At 45.9% G+C, this 24,801-nt stretch overlaps 1 protein-coding gene across 1 annotated transcript in view; it reads right to left on the bottom strand.

Moving 5' to 3' along the window:
* The window catches only part of GIT1 (GIT ArfGAP 1), a gene marked incomplete at its 5' end in the record, with an annotated part of 206,661 nt that overhangs the window by 78,259 nt on the left and 103,601 nt on the right, over positions 1–24,801 (bottom strand). The window contains one exon of the mRNA XM_086951454.1: positions 875–986. Within this exon, the coding sequence (XP_086807580.1) occupies positions 875–986 (112 nt within the window). The remainder of the gene's footprint in view (positions 1–874; positions 987–24,801) is intronic.

Raw genomic sequence — 24,801 nt, 5'->3', positions numbered from 1 at the left:
AATGTAGGCGCCAGAGCTTTCCAATATCAGGGCATCAATGAAGCAAGATACTAGCGTTTGGAGAAGGCCACTTCATCCACAAGACGACTTCATTTATTCTCTGAAAGTGCCCCCCTTCCTTTCCTCTCACCTGGTTCATCTTTTATGTTTTTTCTGTCCCCATTTAAAGCTTTGCTAACACCTTGTGCTTATAATGGTGCAAAGGACAGCACAAATAGCATCTTAACGTAAAACTAGAGTTACTCAACTGAAGGTATAAGGATAAAAGCTAGTCGAAATCCACCAAGCTGATGATGTACACCATCGAAAACATTTTGCACGGAGATGCACAAGAGCAACGCATTTGTAAGCAGGAATGCACATATGCGAAGCTTCCCAATGCCTTGGAGCCTAGGACTGCTGTGCCTTCATCAATGGCCCTCCAATTCCACAGTGCAGGTTCTCAACATGTTTTGCGGCTCTGGCTTCTCCTAGCGCTGAAAATGTAACTGTAGGAATGACCCATGGTCCACCTAGTGGTGCACCTGTATCAATAACCCCTCCCCCCTGCCATCCCCAAGCTTCCTTACTGCTGCAACTGCATCAATGGCCCCTGGTTTCCCTTGTGTCTCTTGTGTACCCGTTCCTGTGACCCATGGGTAGATGGTGTAGCTACTGTATCTTTACTCTAATTTCTTTTCTTTCACATTTATTTTACATTACTTTATTATCTTTATTCTTTAACCTTTTTTCTTCAGCTTCAGTCTCCATCTGCAACAGACTAGTAATTGTCCTTAACTCTGTTCCTATCTCCCTGAGCCCCCTGTTCTGGTGCTCTTTCTGGAGGCTTCACCCTGAGTGACCCCTTGTCCAGTGCATCCAAGTGGTCCCTTACCTGCAGGGCTGATGGGGCTCTTCCCTTGCTGCCGCCTCTTGGCTTCACTCAGGATGTCGATTATGAGTGTGGCGAATTCACGGGCATTAAACCTGGCTAGCTTCTGTCGACCCTGCCGAAGAAATGAAAAGGAGAGGAGACAGGTGACCTACCATCTGTCACAGAGGGCGAGGAAGTGATAAGGAAGAGTGTACAAGACAAGAACTATGATGTAAAATAGTGTGCGCAAGTTCAATGAGACGCCATGAGTGAGAGAGCTAGACAATGGACACAAAGGCAGAGAAAGAGTGCCAACGTACATGCAAACAGAAAAAAAAGTGAGCGTACAACAGACCATGAACACTGAATAGAGAAGTGTGCAAGAGGCATTTCACAGAACACACAAGCAAAATATTTCTAGATCAAAAATTACAAAAAAGTGCCATGTGGTACTCAGTTTCAGAATCTTTTCAAGCGTTAACTAGTCAATTTTTCATTAACTGGATGCTTACCTGGATTGCTGGGGGACACTCTGGTTGCCGAGTCCAGCGCCGAGAGTCACGCTGAGCGGGACAGGAGCGCCGGAGCGCAAAGACCCACAGCCACACTACCGCCATCAGCGCTGCCGCCCCGGGACTGCAAATCCCGGCAGCCTCTGCGGCGGCGCAGTCACAGCGACGTAATTGGAGCGCCAGGAGGCGCATAAAGACGATCGAGCACCTGCCTCGCGGGCGGGACGCCGGGCGATGCCCGGGCAAAGGGCGGGCCCTCTGTGGCCCTCAGAGGCCTGAGGAGACTGGACTGGGCCAGGAACCCTATATCATTTCATTTGGATCTATACTGTGTTTGACTCACGTGAGACTTTATTTCTTATTGTAATTTTTATTATTTTTCTTTCTTTTTTATGAATAAGTAGCGATTTTATCTGCGCTTATATCCTATACTATAGTTAATTAGGATGTCTAAATCAAAAAGCGATAAACCAGTACAAGGTCCTGGCACTATTGATAACTACCTGGTCAAGAAAGTTAACCAAATAAATAATGAAAGACGTGCCTCTCTAGGAAAGGGCACTGTGGTAGTGGAGTTGCCTGAATTGTCCCCCACCAGGAGGACTACTGATGCAGGGGCTAATACAAGTGGTGTTACCATAGTAGAACCACTGATGCCTATTACAGTGAGTGTGGAGGTTCACCCAGATCAACATGTCCTGCCAAGTGAGGAAATAGGTGACATTAGTGAAGTTCCACCTGCTATTAGGCCAATGCGAACTTGTAGAATAGCACATCAGAAACGGGTGGGGGGGGGGAACACAATGCTAATACTAAAGAAAAGAACGGGAAAGAAGCACATAGCCCTGCCATAAACCCCTTTGTGTTTACAGGAAATAATGATAATGGCCCTAATCTGAAGTCTGATCAGTTTGCTTCTCTCTTTAAGAACCTAGAAGCAAAACTTACAATGAAGATAGAGGAGCTAATTAAACCACTAACCAGCCAGATTGAGTTCCTGGTCACGGAAGTGGCTAGGCTGGGCGGCCTGATATCTACACATCTGACTGCACCAATTAATGGTAGCGTTAAGGAGGGTGGAAAAGGGCGGGATGTGGGGAAAGTTAAAGATTACCAGAATACCGGGAGCATTGCTGTAGTAGCTACCACTGGAAAGGAGGCATTAAGTACATCATCCGCCCGAGTGGTAGCAGCTCTGCAGACTCAACCCATTACAGCCCCACGAAGTGGCCCACCACTTAGACCACCCAGGCATAATCGTTTTTTGAATTTACCACCTGACTGTGCTCCGTTTGTGGCAGTACTTACCAATGTTCCACCTTGTGGGACTCATCCCGCCTCACCATATGATGAATCTCATGCTTCATTGAAAAATAAGACCGTGGCATGGCTTAATAAAAATTGTGGTTTTCCCACCTCTTATTCAGAACAGATAATGGCAGTAAGGAGGGTGAATTGGGTAGGACCTTCCAAAAAGATGGGAAGTGGGGACTGTATTGTGGTAAATTGTAAGCATCCTCAGCATGTGGCAACTGTTCTTTTGAGAGCTTCCTCACTAGTTTATAATGAGAACAGCATTTGTGTGCGCCCATAAGGCTACTTTTATGCACATCTATGCAAACCCACACCCCAACAAAGGTTAACGAGGCGGGCGTTTGAACCACAGACGCCAGCTATGGATGCACAATTCATATATAACATCACTAATCCCTGTGGCTCTGGTAATATGAATGAAACTTATAACAGGATCAATAGTGTTGGTCGCTACCAGCATGGGTCTAACGTTAATACACAGAACAGGTATGAAGTCCTGTCTGGACTAGAGATGTGTGATTGACAGGAGGTACCTGCGTCTCAGGGTACTGGGACTTCAGGTGAACCTACACACATAGAGAACCCACAGATTATAGCTTCTGGAGGTTATGTTGTTTCATGGAATATTGCAGGCCTGGCTGCCAAAATGACTGATGAAAATTGGGTTCACTACATAAAGCAATTTAAAATCATCTGCTTAAGAGAAACCTGGTCGGTGGAGTGTGATCTTCACCTGGAAGGGTACAAGGCCTTCTATGTGCCAGCCTTACCATCAACGAGGGGCAGGCCAAATGGGGGACTAGTAATTTTTGTTTCCATTTTATTATCATGTAAAATGCGTAGAATTGATTCACAGCATACAGGAGTGATGGGCCTAGTTTTATATGGAGAAAACTGTCGGGCTGGCTTAGTGAATCTTTATAATGCCATTAATGATAGTACTGGCACTAATCAAATCTCTGTTTTAAACTCTTTTGTTTCAACATTTTCGGAAGATCTTGGTCATAATCTTATGATCATGGGGGATTTTAATGTGCACCCTTGTGGTGACCCACTGAATAAATGCCTAACAGAGTTGCACTGTGAACGGATGGGAGGTCTACACATGGAACATACTGTGGAGGGTGAACTTTGCAATGACTTGTTGAACAACTATGACCTCTCATTGGCTATGTCACTTAGGGACCCATTAAAATGTTTTGATATTCCTACTTTCAAAGGGCACGGTAGGGGCACCTTTATAGACCATATGTTAGTTTATCTAACGATGCAGACTTTCTTAGATTCGTTTAGCATTGTGCTAAGTGAGTTTAGTGATCACAATCCTCTAATAATCTGTTTAAAAGGATTCTGGGTGAAAAAGGTACCCCAGAGTAGCAGCGTAGGTAGGCTGGGTACATCAGATGGGAGGAGGCGACTTAAATGGTCAATGGTCTCCCCGGATACTCTCTATAAAAATATTACTGATAGTTGCGCAGAGGATATCAAAAATTGTACTCTTGAGGGGGGGATCCTAGGCAGGTCCTAGTCGCTTATCAAAACGTATCGGAGAAGGTGTCAAATTTACTGTCAGTCCCCAACAAGAACGTGGGGAAGGTGGGTCCTAGATGGTTTAGTCATGACTGTACTATAGCTGCACGCAAACTTAGGTCTGCCCTGTCAGCCACCCCGAGGATTCGGGAGGATGTAAAACTGTGCAGAAAGGAATATAAGGCTGTCATTGTATTGCGCAAGGAGTCTTTGAGAAGAGAGGCCTGGGACGAAATACTTGATCCCTCCACCTTAAACTGTAGTTCCAAATTCTGGGCTCTAGTTAAAAAACCGTTCCTGACAGAAGAACCGGGTGATGGACTAGACTGTTGTATAACCAAGGAGGAGTGGGAACTTCACTTTAAAAAACTGTATTATTCAGCTGACCCGGTTATAGTTGATGCCGTTCCCTAGGTTAGGGGTGGTAATATTAAATTTGATAAACGCGAGGTACTGGATGCCATAGAAGGTCTTACAGCAAAGAAGGCCCCCGGACCTGACGGAATACCACCAGATCTCTATAAATCAGATCCAGGCTTTTGGGCACCCATTCTGGTAGCTGTATTTAATGCTGCCGCTATGCTGGGTTGCCCCGTGTCCTGGGGAGTGTCAACAATTTTCCCTGACTTCAAGAAAGGTGACAAGGGCAGCCCTCCTTGCTATCGCCCAATATCATTAATAGACTCTATGGTCAAGATTATAGGGAGAATTTTACTGCAGCGTTTAACAAGTTGGACAGCTGATAATAACATTCTGTCAAATTCCCAATATGGTTTCTGTGAAGGTCGTTTCACTATAACACAGTGTCTCAACCTGTTTCTCATATTGAGTAGATATACTGTTGTACAGAAGGGAGCCGTCCACCTTGCCTTCATGGATCTGTCATCAGCCTTCGACTGTGTCAACAGGGGAAGGCTGTGGCAGACCATGAGGGAGAAAGGTGCAGATAGCGGGGTTGTGGATTTTCTGATGGACTTGCACAGTGATACCAGAGCTAATGTTAGGTTTTCAACCAGTGGGGAAACTACGGGTAATTTTAATATTAAAAAGGGTGTGCGGCAGGGCTGTATCCTGGCCCCATTTCTTTTTAATTTCTATATTAATGACTTAGATGCTGCACTACAGGAGGTAAAATCAGACTGTCCTAGAGTAGGCAGGCAGGGTATTCCTGTTCTTTTATACGCAGATGATGCGGTTTTAATTTCGAGAACGGAAAAGAGTCTCCAGGCACTTTTGAATGCTTTTAATAACTTTATGATTAATAGGGACCTTTTGGTCAACAATTACAAATCCTATATAATGCATGTTGGCCGTCAATCAAAAAAGAAGTTCATTTTTAAACTAGATGATGTCCTGATTCCCATCACTCATACATTCTCATATCTCAGTGTTTTATTTGACTCAAAGCTCAGCTGGGCCCCACATGTGGCAAAAAAGAAAGGGGAAATGACAAGGGGAAATGCCTCTATCTTTAATTTTGCCAGCAAACTGGGAACAAAAACAAATACTGCCATGATGAAACTTTATAATGCTAAATCGATAGCCACCGCAGTCTATGGCAGTGAGATATGGGGCTATGTAAGTGGTGAATAGCTACAGGTTACTGAAAATAATTTCTTAAAGCGTTTGCCCTGTGTCCCAGCCAGTACATCAAACCTGGCGGTACATGAAGAGCTGGGCAGTCAGTACCTATCTGATATTGTTGGGCTAAGACCACTGACATGTTGGGTAAAATAATGGCTAAATGAAGATATTCCATTAACCCATTTGATAGTGAAAGACCTTGTATCTCAGGAAAATGCAATGCGTGTGCCCTGGTTAAAATATTTGAGGTCTCACTTTCTGAAGCTTGGATTTTTGAATCTATTTGAAAACCCGAGTGAGTACACGGAAGAACTACGACAATTGAAGCTGAGCTGTAAACGTGCCGAGAGAGAGTGGAGGAAGCAGTACTCTGCCCCGGCCAAACACTCGTACAGGCTCGCCTTGCGTGAATATAAGGCACAGATCAAGAGGGCCAAAGCGACCTTCTTAGAAGCCTCCCTGACTCAGGCGTCTAATAAATCCCAAGCCCTGTTTAAAATTGTCAGGGATCTGTCCCACCCGGCTTGTGCGGCTAATACGGTGCGGGCGTCGCAGGCACTTTGTGACTCCCTTGCTACCGCTTTTGAGGAGAAGACTGCTAAGATCTTAGCGGGCCTAACGCACCCTCTACCCACCTCCCCCGGCCCGGGAGCACCGGTTGGCTCGTTCAGTCGACCCCAGCCAGTTGCCGTTAGCACTGGTCTGGGAGCTCCGACCACGCCCTCCAGTCGACCCCGGTCGCCTCCTCCAAGTGTGTCGGAGCTGGGAACTCCGGTTGATTTGCCCAGTCGACCCCGGACTGTCGCCTTGAGTCTGGGAGCTCCGGGTAGCTCATCCAGTCGACCCCAGCCGACCGGCTGTGGGAGCTCCGGTGGGTCTGCCCAGTCGACCCCAGACGGGTGGTGATGACCTCTGTCTGAGAGCTCCGGTCAGTCCATCCAGTCGACCCCAGACCAAGGTCCCTGACCTCTGTTTGGGAGCTCCGGTTACCCCCCCAGTCGACCCCAACTAAGGTCTTTTCCTGTCCCCTCTTTCGAGGAATTCTGTAAGGTGGCACAAACGGTGTCCTCGGGGTCCCCGCTTGACCCGCTGCCCCCTAAATTTTGGAAGGTCTTTCAGGCAGACCTTTTCCTGCCTTTGTTTTCGATCTGCCTCCAATCCTTGGAGTCGTCGTCGGTGCCAGAATGTTGGAAATTAGCAGTAGTGTCACCTCTGCTTAAAAAACCTACTCTGGATCCTGCCTGTCTTTCCAACTACAGGCCCATATCCTTGCTCCCTTTTCCTATCAAGATTCTGGAAAAATGGGTGACCCGCTCACTCTCAGGTTTCCTGGAAAACATCGGCTGGTTCGATGAGGACCAGTTTGGCTTCCGCCCCGGTCACGGGACGGAGTACGCGTTGGTGACCGTGCTGGACAATCTTCGTTTGCGTGTCGACAGTGGTCGGGCAGCCTTTTTAGTGCTGCTCGACATGTCGGCCGCGTTCGACACGGTCTGCCACCGGACCCTTGTCAGGAGACTCGAGGAGTGCGGGGTCACTGAAGGGGCAAGAGATTGGCTGACATCTTATCTTGACGGCAGGCAACAGCTGGTTTCACTTCCACCATTCACCTCTGAACCAAGGAGTGTAGGACAGAGGGTTCCACAGGGCTCGGCCATCAGCCCTATACTCTTTAATTTGTACCTCCGCCCCTTAGTCCAGCTAATAAAATCCTTTGGTATCTCGGCATTTAATTATGCCGATGATACCCAGCTGGTCTTTTCATTGGAAGGGAATAATGCGGTCTCGCTGGACACTTTTTATCGCTGCATGGCAGCCACAGCAGACTGGCTATGAGCTAATTCTTTACAATTCAATAGCTCCAAGACGGAGGTACTCCACTGTTCTACTGATAGGATTCCGCGGGCACTCCCAGACAACTTTTGGCCTAGTACCTTTCTTGAGCCAGTACTGGCGGCGGAATCAGCCCGCAATCTGGGGGTGATTTTTGGCCCTAACCTACAGCTTGACATACACGTCAACAAAACCACTGCTACGTGTATGATGCTGTTGCGCAAGGTTTTGCCCTTTCTCCCCGCTCAGGCAAGGCCGGAAGTAGTTCGTGGGACCATACTAAGTCGCCTCGACTACTGTAATGGGCTTCTTTTGGAGGCCCCAAAAAATCTGACCGGTAAGCTTCAGCGGGTGCAAAACATGGCCGCCAAGCTGGCTCTTTCCCGCCCTAGGTCTAGTTCCTCCACTCTTGCCTTAAGAGACCTCCACTGGCTCCCGATTCATCTGCGGGTACAATACAAAGCTGCATGCCTTGTGTTTAAAGCAATTCACCAACTAGGCCCCGTCCCTCTGCAAAAGATGTTTGCTTGGTACTCTGCATCGCGACCCCTCCGCTCTTCTACGGCGCATCTTCTTGTAGTCCCGAGAGGTTTCACAGAGTGAGGATGGGTGGCCGCTCCTTTAGTGTCGCAGCGGCCAAACTTTGGAACTCCCTGCCACTCTCTCTGAGAAGCCACAAGGACTACTTACCTTTTAGGAAAGCGCTAAAAACCCACCTATTTCCATAAAGGCGGAGCGGTTAAAGTTATGGTTCCTGATCAAAGCGCCAGGATGCCCTCTGGGTGACAGGTTAGCGCTCTACAAATACACCAAATAAATAAATAAATAAATAATCTTAAAGGGTGATGTGGCAGCAATTAAGCGGGCTTATTATATGGACAGAATGGCCCATAGAGAAGAGGTTGAGCTCATGAAACCTAATGTTAGGAAATATGTCATGCTAAAATCTTGTGATACCATGGAACCTTACCTAACATGCTCCTTCACACTTCTCATGAAAAATTTCTGCTGACAAGGTTCAGGTTTAATATATTTCATCATCTTTTAATTAGACCCAAGTCTGACATTTTTAATAATGATGGCCTTGGGCATAATTTTTATCCAGCCCCTGCGCTGTGCTGCTAAAATGCAGCAGTGACGCGCGCCACCACCACGCGCTCTTTTGACAAAGTGGAGGGAGTCTCGGCAGGGGAGTGCTGGGCGATTTACAGAACCCCTACGGTAGGGGGCTAGGGGCCCTGCCACCACTATGGAGTATACAGGAGAGGTAAGCTCAATATTCGCAGCAACAACAAGCAGATTCGTTTTTGTGAAAAACTTTAAACGCACTTGAGTTGCTGGTGTTATTTTAACTGTCTTCGCTCTCTTCCTGATTTACATCCTAGTCTGCAATGCCTCGTATCTTTTTTTTTTGTAGTAGTATTTTTAAAAAGCGCAAACTATCAGTATCAGCATAGCCAGCTGGTTTCAGATTGGTGACGTTTTCATAATTTCAGGATTATTATGAGTGACATTTAACAACTATCGAGTGACACTTTCACCCCAGGAAAATGAAGCAATCAAGATAAGGGATTCAATGTATATAATTTAAGGCTCTCTCTCTGGACTTACTTGGACCTCGGCCCCGTCCGCAGATAAATCCTGAGTCAGTCCCGAGTGAGTGTGTGGCGTAGGCTGCAGGTGGTCGCAGGCAGCAGCTCTGTTCCGCAAAGGCTGGCTGCGGCAGGCAGGCTGAGCTCACGCAAGGCCACAAGACACTGCAAATCGGGATTCCAATTGCCGCCTGACCCAGGGCCGCCACAGATGGTGATTAGACTCTTGTGAGTTCCCGGGTCACGGTCTCAGGTCTCCCCCCACTCTGGAGTCAGTCGGCTCGGGCTGAATCAGGAACGGGCGGGAGTAAAATAAGCTCTACAGCAGTGTCTGCGGCGGGTACGAGCTGACGTAGCAAGCTGCGAGCTGTGCCATGATCATGGCGTGGTACTTGGCAGGAATGTATCAGAACACTTTACATGAGCACGAGTTTCCTTACAGACGGATTTATACCTTCACTGGAAACAAGGGCATTTTCCCATTTTACTTGTTACCAAACTGGGATCATAGTAATTATTATGACGGCTGGCATTTTGCCTATGGTACTTTAGAATACTGTAGAAGTGGAGTTGAACCGGAAGTGAACAGATCATCAACAGTGAAGCGACTTTAGTTCTTTAAATAATATAGGGCAAGAGGGAGTGGAGTGGTGTGGCTCACTGGTTAGAGGCGGCAGACCCGGGAGCAGAGGACGGCCCCGGACCAGGGTTCAATTCCTGACGCGGCAGGGTCGTGGACCAGGGTCAGCAGACTCGATAATTCTCACCTCGGTGCCTACTCTAACCAGGGATCACACTCGGCAACTCTGGGCATTAGCTTGCCTCATCTCCACAACGGCCCCCCACATACACCGGGGATGCCTGGTTTCACCTTGGAGATACCCAGTAGGGACCATCTCACAGGGAAAGCCAGGACGGGTTCCCCCTGCGGTCTACTGCGCAGAGTTACTCCTTCGGGAGTCGATTCTAGCGCATTACAAACCCACAATTAATTAATTAATATAGGGAGAAACTGCGTTTGGCATTTGAGACGTGAAATAGGTGAATAGCTTGCTCTGCCAAAACATGTTTCCGTTTTTGATACCCGTTAAGGTCACCCTTGCATTCTCATGCTCGTAATTATGTGTGAGGAAAATGATCATGTGATCAATAGTAGAAACCTCTGTATAGTAAAGTATGAATGAGATTTGCCTGCACTTGTCCAGGTTGCCTACAGGTGTGCCCTTGATTCTGTGATTCAGAGTACTACTTTTTGTCAACAAGCCTTTTCAAAATCGAATTAGCATGTAAGGAAATGTCTTTGACACGTTAAAGGCGTACCTTGGTACTATAGCAAACAAGTAAGGAGTCTACCCCATTCCACGATTAGTAATAAAGGGTCATGACCTGAAATCACCAGGTAAGGTGTTTCAGGGCCAGCATTGGAACCCACCCTGGAAGTAGAGTGCAGTAATCCCCTCCTGCTGATGTACAGGAACCAGGCTCACAGGGGGGAGGCTTTTAGATGGCAGCTCTGTGCTCACTTGTACCATCTACAAAGCTTCCTTTAGAACTTTGTTCGACTTACCCATTTTGACCCACCAAGTCCACATTTGGCTAATGAAACAAACTTGAGATATGGAATCAGATTTTTTGCCACCTTCTTTCAAAAATGAATAGGCCCCACTAGAACATCTTTATTGTCGGGAGAAATGTTAACGCTAAAAGACACGCCCAGCCATCCTTGAACATACGGCCACATGCATCAACCTATTTAGGAAGTGCAAACGATGCGAATCGGTAAATTCGGCCGTTTGCGATTCCTAAATAGGTTTTTGGGATGCATCAAAGATTTTTGGAAAAATCGCTATTTTTAGCGAATTCCAAAAATGCGATTGCTTTTAAGGAATCGCAAATTTGCGATTCCTTAAAAGCAATGCATGATTACTTTTAAAATTGCGAATTCGCAATTAGGGGGTGCAAATTACCACAACGGTGAACCTCGTGGTAATTTGCGAAAATGTATCAAATTTGCATTTTAAAACAATGTCATGTTACAGACACACATGTCCTTAGGACATGTGTGTGTGAAACATGCACTTCAAAATACATTTCAGGGGTGCAGGGGGGGGGTCCTTTGGACCCCCCCTGCACCCATGAAATGCATTAACATTTTGCGAATAGCTAATTGAAATTCGCAAAATGTCAATGCCTTCCCATTGATTCCTATGGGCCTTTTGGCCCATAGGAATCAATGGGAATTGCGAAATCGCAAATTAGAATTCGCATAATATTTGCGATTCGGTAATAATTGCGATTTTTACCGAATCGCAAATATTATGTGATTTAAATCATGCATCCCATTTTGCGATTCCTTATTTACGATTCCCTAAAAATCGCAAAAAGGAATCGCAAAACCGGACTTTGATGCATGTGGCCGATAGTCTCTTAACGGAGCATTAAAACACCTCAACATAGGGGGGGCATGGCTTGGATTGTGGTGACAATGGCTGCCTGAATCCGTCGCTCGACACGCAGGAAAGCGACTTATTCTATTTTCAGGAGATAAATCAACTCCCTTCAACCTTGGACCTCGGGCTTCGAATCCGCTTGGCCTGCAGCGCAACCCGATGCCTGTATCCCGTGCCTCGGATGCCTCGAAATAGGTGATTTTGACACCGAAAGCAGATCGCTGCAGAGCAGACGGTGGTCTCCTAAAATGGCGCCGACTCCCGGCACTGAATTACATCGGTCTGAATGCGTTGGTCCCAACTTCCTAAACTGGTCAGACGGTTCCTCTTTGTTATGCAAAACCCAACGTTTCGAGGGTGTGTGCCTATCTGCTGTGGAACATTAAATTAAAGTTCACCTTGCTTCTCTGTGATCGGCTTGCTCCTCCGTGATCGGCTTGCCTGACCCTGAAATGGCGGCGGACATGCTGTAAGTGACGCCGCGAGCTCTCCCCGTGCCTCTCAACCGCGGGGTGAGTCCTCTGCATGAATCACAGGCAGAGACTTATGTGCAGCGCTTTGCTTCTCCCCCTCGCCTGCATCCCAGCGTCTCAACATGCCCCAGCAAGCTCCGACTCCACCACGGCCAGCCTGACTTCAAAACGGTGGAAGCGTTAGTTATGAATCGGCGTGTTTTGAGAGGCGAGAGCGACGAGGAGTGCCTCAGAATCTGCCTTAAAGAGTTGACCACGAGGAGCCACTAAACAGCTAACACACGGTCAGCACGATCTAACTGAAATCTGTAGGACGTTCTGTGGGATGTTCAACTGAAAACAACAACCCACCAGATTCAAATATGGGTCTGCAGCAATGTCTCCCAAGGGTTTGCCAAACATATACAGCCTGAATGCTGAGTAGTGGGGGGGTGGGGGGGGGAGTCCTCTCTTCACGCCCCTATTGCGCATCCTTCGTATTGACTGAATTATGGCGTAAAGGTGGCGCGCAAACCCTCTAGTTCTACTGGAATCCTACTTAGACCACATGTTTGCCTAATGACAGGGTTTCTTGCCATTGCTTCCAGCCACTGACGCCCTTTTGTATCGGCTCTGAGTAGCTCAACCCTGCAAGGGAATCTTAGAGAGAGATCTTAACCGGCATCTTCCAAAACCTTTGCATGAACTTACTGGCAGTATATTGAACCTCCTTCCGCCTTTACACCGTGTCTTGCCGCCAACACTCTACTAATCTTCAGTAACCCCCTGCATGGTTATAATGAGAGCACAGTAGGTACCAAGTGGACAACCAACACTTACGCCCTCTACCTACCAGCCACAGTGTTCCCATCTTCATCAGCAGACGTCCTAGTACACAGAGGCTCCTACTGTCCAGATAAGATAACCAAAGCATCAATCCAACAGCAAAACAAAGGGATCCGAATGCGGGAGCGTGTAAACGAGGGCTTCTCATTAATTCCCTTCGGGGCAGGTTTGTTCCCTTCTGCTCTTATCTCACCCTGTAAGAACCTGCCAGTCCCACTGAAGATGGCGGACAAAGACAGTAAATCTCACAATAAGAAAGTAAGACCTGAACCAACATTGTCAGAATCTCCTATTAAAGTCAAATCAGACCTGACTAGCACGGTGGACGTGATTCTTAAAAAGCTGGCGGAAGTCCACGACTTCGCTAAATCAACGAAAAGCAATACTGATTCCCTGCAACTGGAGCTCACAGCAATCAGAGCGGACATCAGTTCTATACACAAAAGCATTGACGAAGCTGAACAACGTATCAGCGATGTAGAAGACAAAACCTCCCAATCAGCAAGAATAATATCACCTCCAGAGCACCACGAATGATCTTAAACGTCAGAATGCTGAATTAGAAGATCGCAACAGAAGAGGTAATGTTCGCATCTTTGGTGTTCCGGAAAACGCAGAAAAAGATGCGGAATCCTGTGTGGCATTCCTTGAAGCATGGATACCAACGGTCACAGTGATTAAATTCCATCACGGCCTCGAACTAGACAGGGCACACAGAATTCCAACATTCATCACACCGGGAAAAAAAGGCTCTCGCCCTTTGATCTGTAAAACGCTCCGCTACCAACACGCTGAGGCCATCCTGCAATTCGCCAGGAAAAATCACCACATCACCTGGGAAGGTCATCGGATAGTCTTCACCCAAGACTACTCCAAAGAGACTGTCGAAACGAGGAAAGGCTTCCTGTCTTTAAGAGATAAATTGAAAGCAAAAGACATTCAGTTCTCCTTCGCTGGCCCGTTAAAGTTTAAAATCACAGAGAATGGCAGAACACACATCTTCTCGAGCCCTCAAGATCTTGCACACCACATAGAAGAACCACCTCCACAGACCATGGACGTATCTAGCGGCTCTTCCAACAAGCGAAAAACGGACACTCATGACTCCACTACCCGCTGAACTGCTGATCTGAACGGTTGTACTGATCTGCGGATCGGATGTTTTTTCGCTGAACCTTTGGGTTACACTGGTATCTCAGTTTTTTAATACTTCAAATACTTCTCCGGTTTGAGGGTCAGATTGCCTATTATATTATTCTTTAGCCACAAGATGTTACCAGTTCCTACAAGAAGTTGCCACATAGTATAGGTGGCCACATGCCGCATGTTGACCATAGGTTGTAAATTAGTTACGCGTCATGCTGCGTTGTAAAGTTGTTTACGCCAGGCTGTGATGGGCGCCCTATAGGGGCTGTTTGCTAGTTATATCAAGGTTCTGTAGTTCTAGATAGTTGGCTCGCTCAACATGTTCAATTACGGTCGTAGACCACCTATATGACCACTCTTTTATATCAAGCAAGTCAGGCTGAAGACGGCTGGAATGCCAGAAACCGGTCCTCGGAAGCTTGTTTCCGGTCCAGGGAAGGCATGGCTTGGCAGTTCGGGCTGGACTGTTCCCATGAGGCACAGGGTCAGACTGATTTGCATATAGCCATGTCTGAACTGGGGTGGCAGAGTGGGCTAAAGAACGGTGATGGATTAAACCCAGATCTTTTGACTGGGTGTGAGTGTTTGATTGGTTCAGATGCTCCGTCCATTACCACCCCCTTTTGTCCCGCCTTTGGCCGCCATAAGTGTGGCAGGGTATGCTCAGACGTGAGTCCCTTGCTCACTTTGCCACTGGATTCAAGCAAGCCGGGCTGAAGACGGCTGGAATGCCAGAAACCGGTCCTCGGAAGCTTGTTTCCGGTCCAGGGAAGGCACGGCTTGGCAGTTCGGGCTGGACTGTTCCCATGAGGCACAGGGTCAGACTGATTTGCATATAGCCATGTCTGAACTGGGGTGGCAGAGAGGGCTAAAGAACGATGATGGATTAAACCCAGATCTTTTGACTGGGTGTGAGTGTTTGATTGGTTCAGATGCTCCGTCCATTACCACCCCCTTTTTTACCACATAGTCTAGGTGGCCACATGCCGCATGTTGACCATAGGTTGTAAATTAGTTACGCGTCATGCTGCGTTGTAAAGTTGTTTACGCCAGGCTGTGATGGGCCCCCTATAGGGGCAGTTTGCTAGTTATATCAAGGTTCTGTAGTTCTAGATAGTTGGCTGGCTCAACATGTTCAATTACGGTCGTAGACCACCTATATGACCACTCTTTTGTATTGTATTCCGTGGTCTAAAATGTGCTTAAATTGCGCTTACAGCTTAGCACTATGCTAGAGTCACACATGTTTCACCATAAGTTAGAACGCATTTGAAATGAGATCAACTAGTAAGTAAGATTCTCCTGTTGGGACATTATCCTTAAGTATTTTTCTGTGCTGCCTTTAGACGGTACTGCAGTCGCAGCTCCTGAGTTAGAATTCTTTGGGCGAGGGGGTCGGAAGAGAGGGATGGTAGGGATGGGGGGTGGGGGGGGCAAGGGCAATGAAAATTTGGTGGTTTCCTTATTGTTTTTATTGTTTCTATTTTCTCTTTTGCTTGTTGCTGCCCAGATCTCAGTAGTGTCGTACGTGTCTTATTCATTATGCTGTCTCTATTACGTTCACCACAGACTCTTTATCATGGGCCGGTCCTTCCAGGTAATGGCCCACAGTCATGTAGCACAGACGTCGTCTGCGTTCTACATTGATCTCAGCGTTTACACAGCAGCACTCATAAGCTGGCCACTTTCCCTGCAAAATCCTCCCTTTAGGTGACTCAGGCCAAATCATTGGCAGAGAGCCTTAATATAGTTTCCTTAAACGTCAAGGGTCTTAATCAGCCAGTAGAACATAGGAAAGTCTTTGATTATTTAGCAAAATCCAAGGGGGACATCATCCTACTTCAAGAGACAAAACTGTCAAAAGAAGACACTGAATTCATTAAACATCATTGGATCTCGTACACCTTTGTTCCCCAGTCGTCCACAAAAAGAAGGGGGTGATCACCCTAGTTTAAAAAAAATCTAACATTTCCATACTCTCACACACTCCAGACAACGATGGCAGACTGTTGGTTACACACCTATTGAGAGATGAAGATCATAACCACGTGGTAAACATATACGGTCCGAATTCTGATGATCCGGAGTTCTGGGAATCCGTCTCATCAGCCATTGAGGGTATTCCCCATGATGAGCTTTTGATAATTGGTGGGGACTTCAATCTTCCTCTAGACCCCCTTCTAGATCACCAATCCAAATGCGTATATCACCCCTCACGATCCCATGATATACTCAACCGTCTCTGTTCCAAGTTCAACTTACACGACTCCTGGCGCCTACAACACCCTGACAGGAGAGATTACACATTCTATTCGGCCCCCCATAAATCTTACTCCAGAATTAATTACATATTAATCTCCAGCCCTTTTACACACCTTATAGAAGAAACGGACATAGCTTCCAAGCTGGTATCAGACCATTCCTGCATCAATACTAAACTAGCAGGTTCACGATCTATCCTACCCCCAAAACGCTAGCGTTTTAGTGATGACATCCACTCAAACCCAGAAAACAAAAAACGCACAGAGAACGCCATTTGTGATTACATCACATTGAATGATATACCAGGTTCGGACATCTCTGTGGTGTGGGATGCACTTAAAGCCACAATTAGGGGCGTCATTACAGGCATCCGGGCACAAACAAAAAATTGAATGCAGAACTAGAAACACTGGAGAGGGACATCAAAGCACTGGAAATCTCACATTCGGCCGATTTAAACAACATTTCCACCTTAGACCTACTCACTAAAAAGAAATACGAATATAATGCAATTATGAGCAATCACGCTGGAGTATGGATAAATAAGTTCCAAGCTCTGAAACTATGCGAGGGTAACAAAGCAGGGAAATTGCTTGCGTCTTACCTCAAACATAAACAAAAACAGTTCAACATAGCTTCAATAAAGGACACCGCCAGCAACATGCATACCAAACAAAACAAAATCCTAGACACTTTCCAGTCCTTTTACGAAGACTTTACAAGAAAAAGATGACTTTGGACCCGGAGGCACGCACCAATTTCCTAAGTTCACTATACCTCCCTAGACTTTCTGACGATGACAACTCCAAATTAGGATCCCCCTTCACAGACAAGGAAATCTCTTCCTCCATGAAATCCCTTAAGTGCAATAAAGCTCTGGGGCCTGATCGCTTCTCGGCCAGCTTCTATAAAGAGTTTGAAAGTATTCTCAACCCTGTCCTACTAAAACTGTTCCAGTCCTTTTCCGTAACAGGTGGTGTCTCCAAATCAATGAGTGAGGCCACCATAATTGTCATCCCGAAAGAGGGTAAAGACCCTCTTTTAACAAAAAACTCACGCCCTCACTCATAAATTTAGACTGAGATATATGCAAAAACCCTAGCCAACAGACTCAATGCAATCCTCCCTAAGCTAATTAGCAACTCCCAAGTGGTATTTCTTAAACACCGCATGTCCAATGATAACACGCGATTACTTTGTCATGTTCTGGAAAAAGCTAAAATAACAGCCTCTTCCTCTGTTGCCATCACCTTGGACGCGGAAAAAGCATTCGATAGGGTGTCGTAGCCCTTTTTAAAACAGTGTATGCAATCTTTTATCCTGGGGAAGTCTTATATTGATATGGTAATGGCGCTTTACTCCTCCCCGTCCGCCAGGATCGTCATAAATGGCTCCCTGTCAGATCCATTTTGCTTAGAACAAGGAACCAGACAGGGCAGCCCTCTTTCACCAGCTTTATTTCTCCTGGCCCTCCTGGCTCTCAAACACCTTATCGCGGATATAAAACGAAATGACGATATCATGGGCGTGGAGTTTGGTGCATCACAAATAAAATTGGCCGCATAAGCGGATGACATCCTGGTGTGTACAGAACACCCTGAATCCTCCATCGAGGCTCTCATGGCCACCATTGATAATTATTCCCTCCACTCCGGCTACAAATTAAAGCAAGATAAATCTGAGGTTAAGCCCTTGAACATAAACGGTACCAGAGACATGCTCCGAAACTCTGGCCTGTCCTGGCAGACCGGTCTAATTAAATATCTCAGAATTGAATTTGGTACTACCCTTCTTGAAACCCTCCAGCGCAACGAAAAAACCACCTTAGCGAAAATTAAATCGCAACTTGATGGATGGTCTCATCGGTTCATAACTTGGTGGGGAAGAATCGAGACCATCAAAATGATGATCTCCCCTCTTGTGAATTACCTCATCACGATGTTGCCCCTTACTTTATCCCCAGACTTTCACCACAAACTAGATGCCTTACTCACCAAATTTCTATGGAAAGGTAAAAGAGCAAGAATTAGCATAAAGAAACTCCATCTGGACAAATCTCTTGGAGGGGTCAACTTAGCGGACTTTAAATTGTACCAAACTGCTTTTCTCGCCAAGCAGGGCTCTTACTGGCTGACGCCTCCTGCCAACTACAGCACCGTTTGGCTAGAAATAGAAAAAGCCCTTTTCGTAAAGATTGCCCCAGCTGCTGTTTGATCGGCTAATATGAACGCAACCTCTTACTCGAAATCCATTTTCCACAACACAAAAACCGCCATGTTAAAAGTAGATAAACTCTTAGATGCCAGTATTAGACACTCTTGGTGGGAATCGATCTGGCATAACCATTCCGTGTTGTACAAGGGCAAACCATTACATAATGATATATGGATTGAAAAGGGTATTTTTTTCCCTCACCAACTATACAAAGATTCATACCCCCTCTCCTTCACGGAACTCCAATCCAAATATAACCTTGCCCCAATTGAATTTTACAACTTCCTGAAGGTAAAGGCGGCGATCACTAAAGCATAATTCTCTGCTAACCCTCCCTCTCTCTCTCCCGTCCTACTTCTCTAGATGAAACAGAATAGGCCACCAGGTGTCCTGGATTTATATGCTCATACGCCCACAACACTCCAATCTTAATAAACAAATCAAACAATTCTGGGAATCACACTCCTCTTTCCCTATATTCGACATAGACTGAGTCAAAACCTGCGAATCCACCATGCGACACAAATACAGCCCATCTCTTTCCCAGAGAAAATTCTGGCTGCTCCATAAAGCCTTCTGGACACCAGCATGTCTTTTCGCTCATAACATCAGAGATGATGCATCCTGTTGGAACTGCAAAAGTGTTGACGGTGATCTTGAACACCTCATACTCCATTGTGAGTGCGTGATCCCCTACTGGGATAAAGTCTTCGAGAGTCTCAAAAAGATCTTCTCTTTCTCCCCCACACCCCAGGGAACTGTCCTACCTAGTCTTTGGTTTCCTCAAAGCCACGTCCCTTAACAACAATGATAGAGCTTTATTAGATATACTCCTCATTGCTGCTGTGAAAGTTGTTCTCAGTAACTGGAAAGACACCCATAAATCTTCCTTTGCCTGCTGGTTAAATTGGGTAATCAACCTTAGAGGTGCTGACAATATATCACTTCAACACTCACCATGGCGACCACCTCGGAGACTATTGTGGGACGCTCTTGACAACTATTTTAGGGCCCACAAACCACCTTGAATCACCAACACCCACCCCGGACTCTGGTCGCCTTTCCTTCACCCTAGTCCTGCCCATGCTCCTCTTTCTACCTAACCGATTAAATAAACTCTCGACAGAAATTCCACTAGCCTGGGGACCAATCCACTGATACTACTGTTCCCACTGACATGTAATGTATATTCATTTTTATGATTTTCTTCATTATATTTTGCTATCTTAAGTTACGTTCCTGATTGTTTGTTTGTGTATATTTGCTCCCATACTATTGCCAATATGATGGCCACCATTTTAATTCCATGTACCTCAACCATTTACTTATGGCTTCTATGCACTCAATGTATGTATTTAACATCTTTTTACTTTTGTTTATTTTAAAACTACCAATAAAAACTTTTGAAAAAAAACTCAACATGGAGAAGAACTGGAATGAAACTATTTATTATTTGCCCTTTAGGGGGATATACTAGCCAATCAGATGAAAGTTCAATCCAAGGATTTCCAATGACCTGCAGAGACGAGATACTCATGGATCATCCTGAATTCATGTAGGTTTTGCCGCTGCATGACTCCTTCTCAATGGAACTGACAATCATGTTCATTAGGATTTTTTACCTGTCGTTGAATTCCACTTTAGCTATAAATCACCCACACCATTAGTGATTGCGAGCACTGCAACCATAAAAGGAGAAATCAGCTAAACCCAATATGGCCTCTCTCCGTAGCGGCAAATTGGCAAGACATCAGAGACTGTTTAAGCACAATTCGGAAACTGCATTTAGTAGAACCTTTAGAATCAGTACAGTAGTACTACTCTCATACTACAAAACACAAACCTATGTGTGGAGACCTCTACCTCTACCATTTCTCTGTTTTATGTGCTGCGATCTCCACCCAAGGAGGTATACGTTAAAGGTGTAATAACATCTATTCAGACCAACACATTGCCACCGCATATTGTGCTCTGGTCATATTTTTGGTTAAATATGCTAGAGGTTGCAAACAAGTCAACCTTGATACCTCTGTACTTATATATTATTATCTGCTCCCTATGCCATTCCAGTTTGAACCCAGCCATACGAAAATCAATCAATCAAAAGAGTCTTTATTTCGATTCACATATCATAAAAGACAATACATTAAAATAGATGAATTTGGACATTTCATTCTCATAAGACAGGTCTAATGCAGCAAAAAAATCAATCAACAGGTTACTCCATCCATGTACACAATAATTTAGTCTAAAAGCAGACTAAAACTTAAAAAACATAGAAAATCCCACCCCATACTGCAATATGTATCACAGAATTGATATGGCTAGATTAATATTTATACTAGTAAAAAAAAAAACAACAACAGGCATAGCTTATGTGTACGGATTGCCTTCATCCAGTGTAAAAATTTAGCAACAGCAATGGCTATGGGTTCTGTGCAATCTGTTTTTAGTATCCTTAGCGCCTCTTTGCCGGTTTTGATGCCCTTCAACAGGCAAATGGGCTTCAACCAGGTGTGCCTCGGATGTTTGTACACTGGGCAAATGAACAAAATGTGTGCTATGCTTTCTGGCTCTAACAGACAAAAGGCATCGGGTGCTAGCCTTGGCGCACCATTTGCCGGTAAATGAATTGACTGGGAGGGTACCCACCCTAAATTGGTGGTACCTCTTCCTATCGCAGGAAAGCGTAATAAAATCCCAGTACCCTTCATAAGCGTGGTCATGTTTGATCTCCAGGAAATCTCTTGTTAATGAGGAACTGATTAAAATCCTAAAACGTTTCAGGGAGACCATGTTCTAGTATAGCTACTTAAAGGCCTTCCTAGGCGGGAAAATATTAGCTACTTGATTCTACCACAAAGAATTTAATCCCATTGCGTTATAGGTTGCCTTAGCCTCATTCATCCATGAAATTTTGCATGCACTGTCGGCATCTCTAACCTCAAGAAAAGCCTGAGCATACTGACACAGCTCAGGGGTGACCCACAGACTCCTCCAGTCGGCCACAGGTCTATAACGTGCCACATTCTCAATGCGTTGGCATCCCAAATCATAATAGAGGGGCAATAGTGGTATAGATGGAGGGAGGCTAGTAATTCCCCTCACAAACTTGTTTTGGGAGCTCGTGAGTGCTGCCAGGTTACTAAAACCCCCAGAGTTCGGCCCCATACAGGACCGCACTAATTTTCGTATTGTAAATTTTAAGCACGGGGGTAATCGGTTTTGTGAGTGAGATGCCCTGTTACTTTATTAGTGCACCCGCTAATTGTGCGTGTTTAACAGCCAACTGATTTGTGTGAGGTTTCCAGTCCAATTTAGAGCCTAATGTTATGCAGAGGTAGAAAAAGACCTGGGTCTGCTCTAGCATGACTTTGTTCATGAGCACCCTCCCGCTTACGGACTTATGCTTATGTAAGACCATGAACTTTGTCTTGTTCACATTAATCATAAGCCCATGATCCTTGCAGAACACCTAGAATCTCCCAATAGCCTTCTGGAGACCTTGTTACATTTTGGAAATCAACAAGGTGTCATCTGCAAACATTAGCAGAGGGATCTTCCTCCCGTCAAGTGGATGAGACGTAAAATACTGAATCACCCTATTGATGTACAGGGAAAAAAGTGTTGGTGCAAGTACACACCCTTGACAAACCCCTCTAGCGATAGAAAACCTCTCAGTTACTCTCCCTTGTGGTCCCCAGCGTACTTGTGCAAAGGTCGCATCCTGGAGTTTAATTAGAAAACCCAATAAATCAAGGGGTATGCTCTGTTCGGCAAAAACACTCCACATCTTGGCACGCGGCACTAAGTCGAATGCCGACTTAAGGTCTACGAATGCAGCATAAAGTGTGCCGCCTCTAAGGATTACTACACGCCAGTAAATTAAAACAAATATAAAAATCCAAAATCTTCGCCCTATTTCCCTTCTTCCTTTTTGTGCGAATGTTGAGGAAAAGGTGGTCAATAGGCAGCTGATGAGATACTTTGAGGAGCATTCTCTCCTTCACCCCACTCAATCGGGTTTTGGAGCTGGCTACTCTACGGAGTCAGCCTTACTCTATTCCACTGAATGTCTGAGACAAATAGTGGATGATGGAGAGACAGCAGCGTTGGTGTTATTAGATCTCAGTGCAGCTTTTGACACCGTGCTGCACACAACGCTGCTGTCTCGGCTCTCTGACATGGGAGTGGCGGGACAGGCCTGGATAAAATCTTTTCTGGCTGATAGGAGCTTTCAGATGCACTGTCCACCCTTCAAATCTTCCCTTAGAAAGGCAAGCCATGGGGTTCCCCAGGGATCGAGTTGGAGTCCCACCCTGTTTAATATCTATATGGAACCCCTGGCTCGCCTAGTGGAAGTATTTGGGGTGGGCATTGTAAGCTATGCTTACGACACCCAACTGATGTTCAAGCTTACGCCCGACCACAGAGAAGATGCCACTAATTTTTCCAACTGTCTGCTATCAGTGGCATCTTGGATGAACAGCAACTGTCTGCGCCTTAATGGCGCAAAAACAGAATTGCTGGTGGTAGGGAAATCAGTTTCTGCATGGTCACACATGTGGTGGCCAACGGAACTGGGAAGCCCACCTCGTCCTGTGGATTCGGTACGCAATCTGGGCATAATGCTGGACTCAGATCTTTCGTACAAATCTCATGTCAGTAAAGTGACAGCCAGGTGCTTCAGCATTCTGAAAGTCCTGCGTAAGGTTCTAGATCTCCTTCCAATTGATGCCAGAAAGACTATTGTCCACGCTTTGGTGATCCCCCATCTTGATTATGGGAATGCTCTACTTCTAGGACTGAGCAAAAAAGGCCTCCACCAACTGCTGTGCGTGCAGAACGCTGCTGCTCGCCTCGTGCTCAATCTCCCTCGCAGAGCATCTGGGAAGAACGCTCTGGCTAAACTCCACTGGCTCCCTGTCAAGGAGCGAATTAAATTTAAAGCCCTCTGCTTTGCGCACCGAATTGCCCAGGGCAAAGGCCCAGACTACTTAAAAAATCTTCTCACCATGCATCGCCCCATGAGAAACCTGAGATCCTCTGGTGCAATGTTGTTTAAACTCCCTAGAATCACCAGAGCGAGGATGGGAGGTTGCTCATTTAGATACCTGGCCTCCAGTTGTTGGAATGAACTTCCGCTCGACCTTCGTATGGAGCCTTCTGAGACTAGGTTCCGTGCAAAACTCAAGACGCTCCTTTTTCCCTCTGTGTAACCTTTTGCTGGCTTCCCCTTTTTTGACCATCCCCTCTTCTGCCTCTGGCGATTTAGCAGTATTTAGCGCGGGGACACACTGTCTTTTGTGTAGCCAGGCACTTTAAAAATGGTTTATTATTATTAAAAACCTGATTGATGGTGCTCGTATGTGAGCGGAACCCAGCCTGTAAAGGAGACAAAATATCAAACTCATCGATCCAGGCTTCTTGATACAATCAATTAGACTGAAGGGCCTATATTTTCCGGGGTCTGAACGATCCCCCTTTTTAAAAATTGGGATGATCTCAGCACCCTTCCATGAGTCGGGTATAGAGGAACCTTTTGCAATGGCATTAGCCAGGAACTGAATATAAGTCACTCATACTTCCTTATCGTGTAAAAACAGGTCGGCTGGTACACAGTCCAACCCGGGCGCTCTACCCATCGGACCGTGTTTAATGCTCTTTCAACCTCCAGCATGGTGAAGTCTAAGGGTGAAATGTCTAAAGGGATGTTAGGGAGACCAAGGGACAGCTCAGAGTCTTGAACTGGGGAAGCAAACTGGGTCGTGAAATGAGTTACCCACAACTCGGGTGCTACATGATTAGATGGTGGTTCACTGGGCTTCCCCTTCCCCCGTTTGACCAGATTCCAAAATTCAGCCTGTTCCTGTCTTTGCTGGCATGTTACAGCTCAATCCATGGCTGCTCATCCCATTCTCTTTTTGCCTTTTTGATCTTATCCCTGTTTTTGGTTCTTATCGCCCTGGCTAATGCCTTATATGCGTTCCTACAGGATTTCCCATACCATGTTTCAACCCGTGGTTTGGCCCTATTCTTGGGATTTTGTAGTTTAGTTGTAAAAAAATCCCTTCAGCTTATTAAAAAGTTTGATATGGATGGAGATAACTTTAGACTCCATTTGCTGGTGAGTAACACAGTTTTGGAGGTCAACTGTAGCCTCTGAGACAATCTCGCTCATAACAGCTAAATGATCCTCTTTATTGAGGCAGT

Source organism: Lissotriton vulgaris, unplaced genomic scaffold (assembly GCF_964263255.1).
Source record: "Lissotriton vulgaris unplaced genomic scaffold, aLisVul1.2 SCAFFOLD_2288, whole genome shotgun sequence".
NCBI lineage: Eukaryota > Metazoa > Chordata > Amphibia > Caudata > Salamandridae > Lissotriton > Lissotriton vulgaris.
The sequence above is the reverse complement of the archived record's forward strand: the minus strand, read 5'-3'. Positions and strand labels throughout refer to the sequence as shown.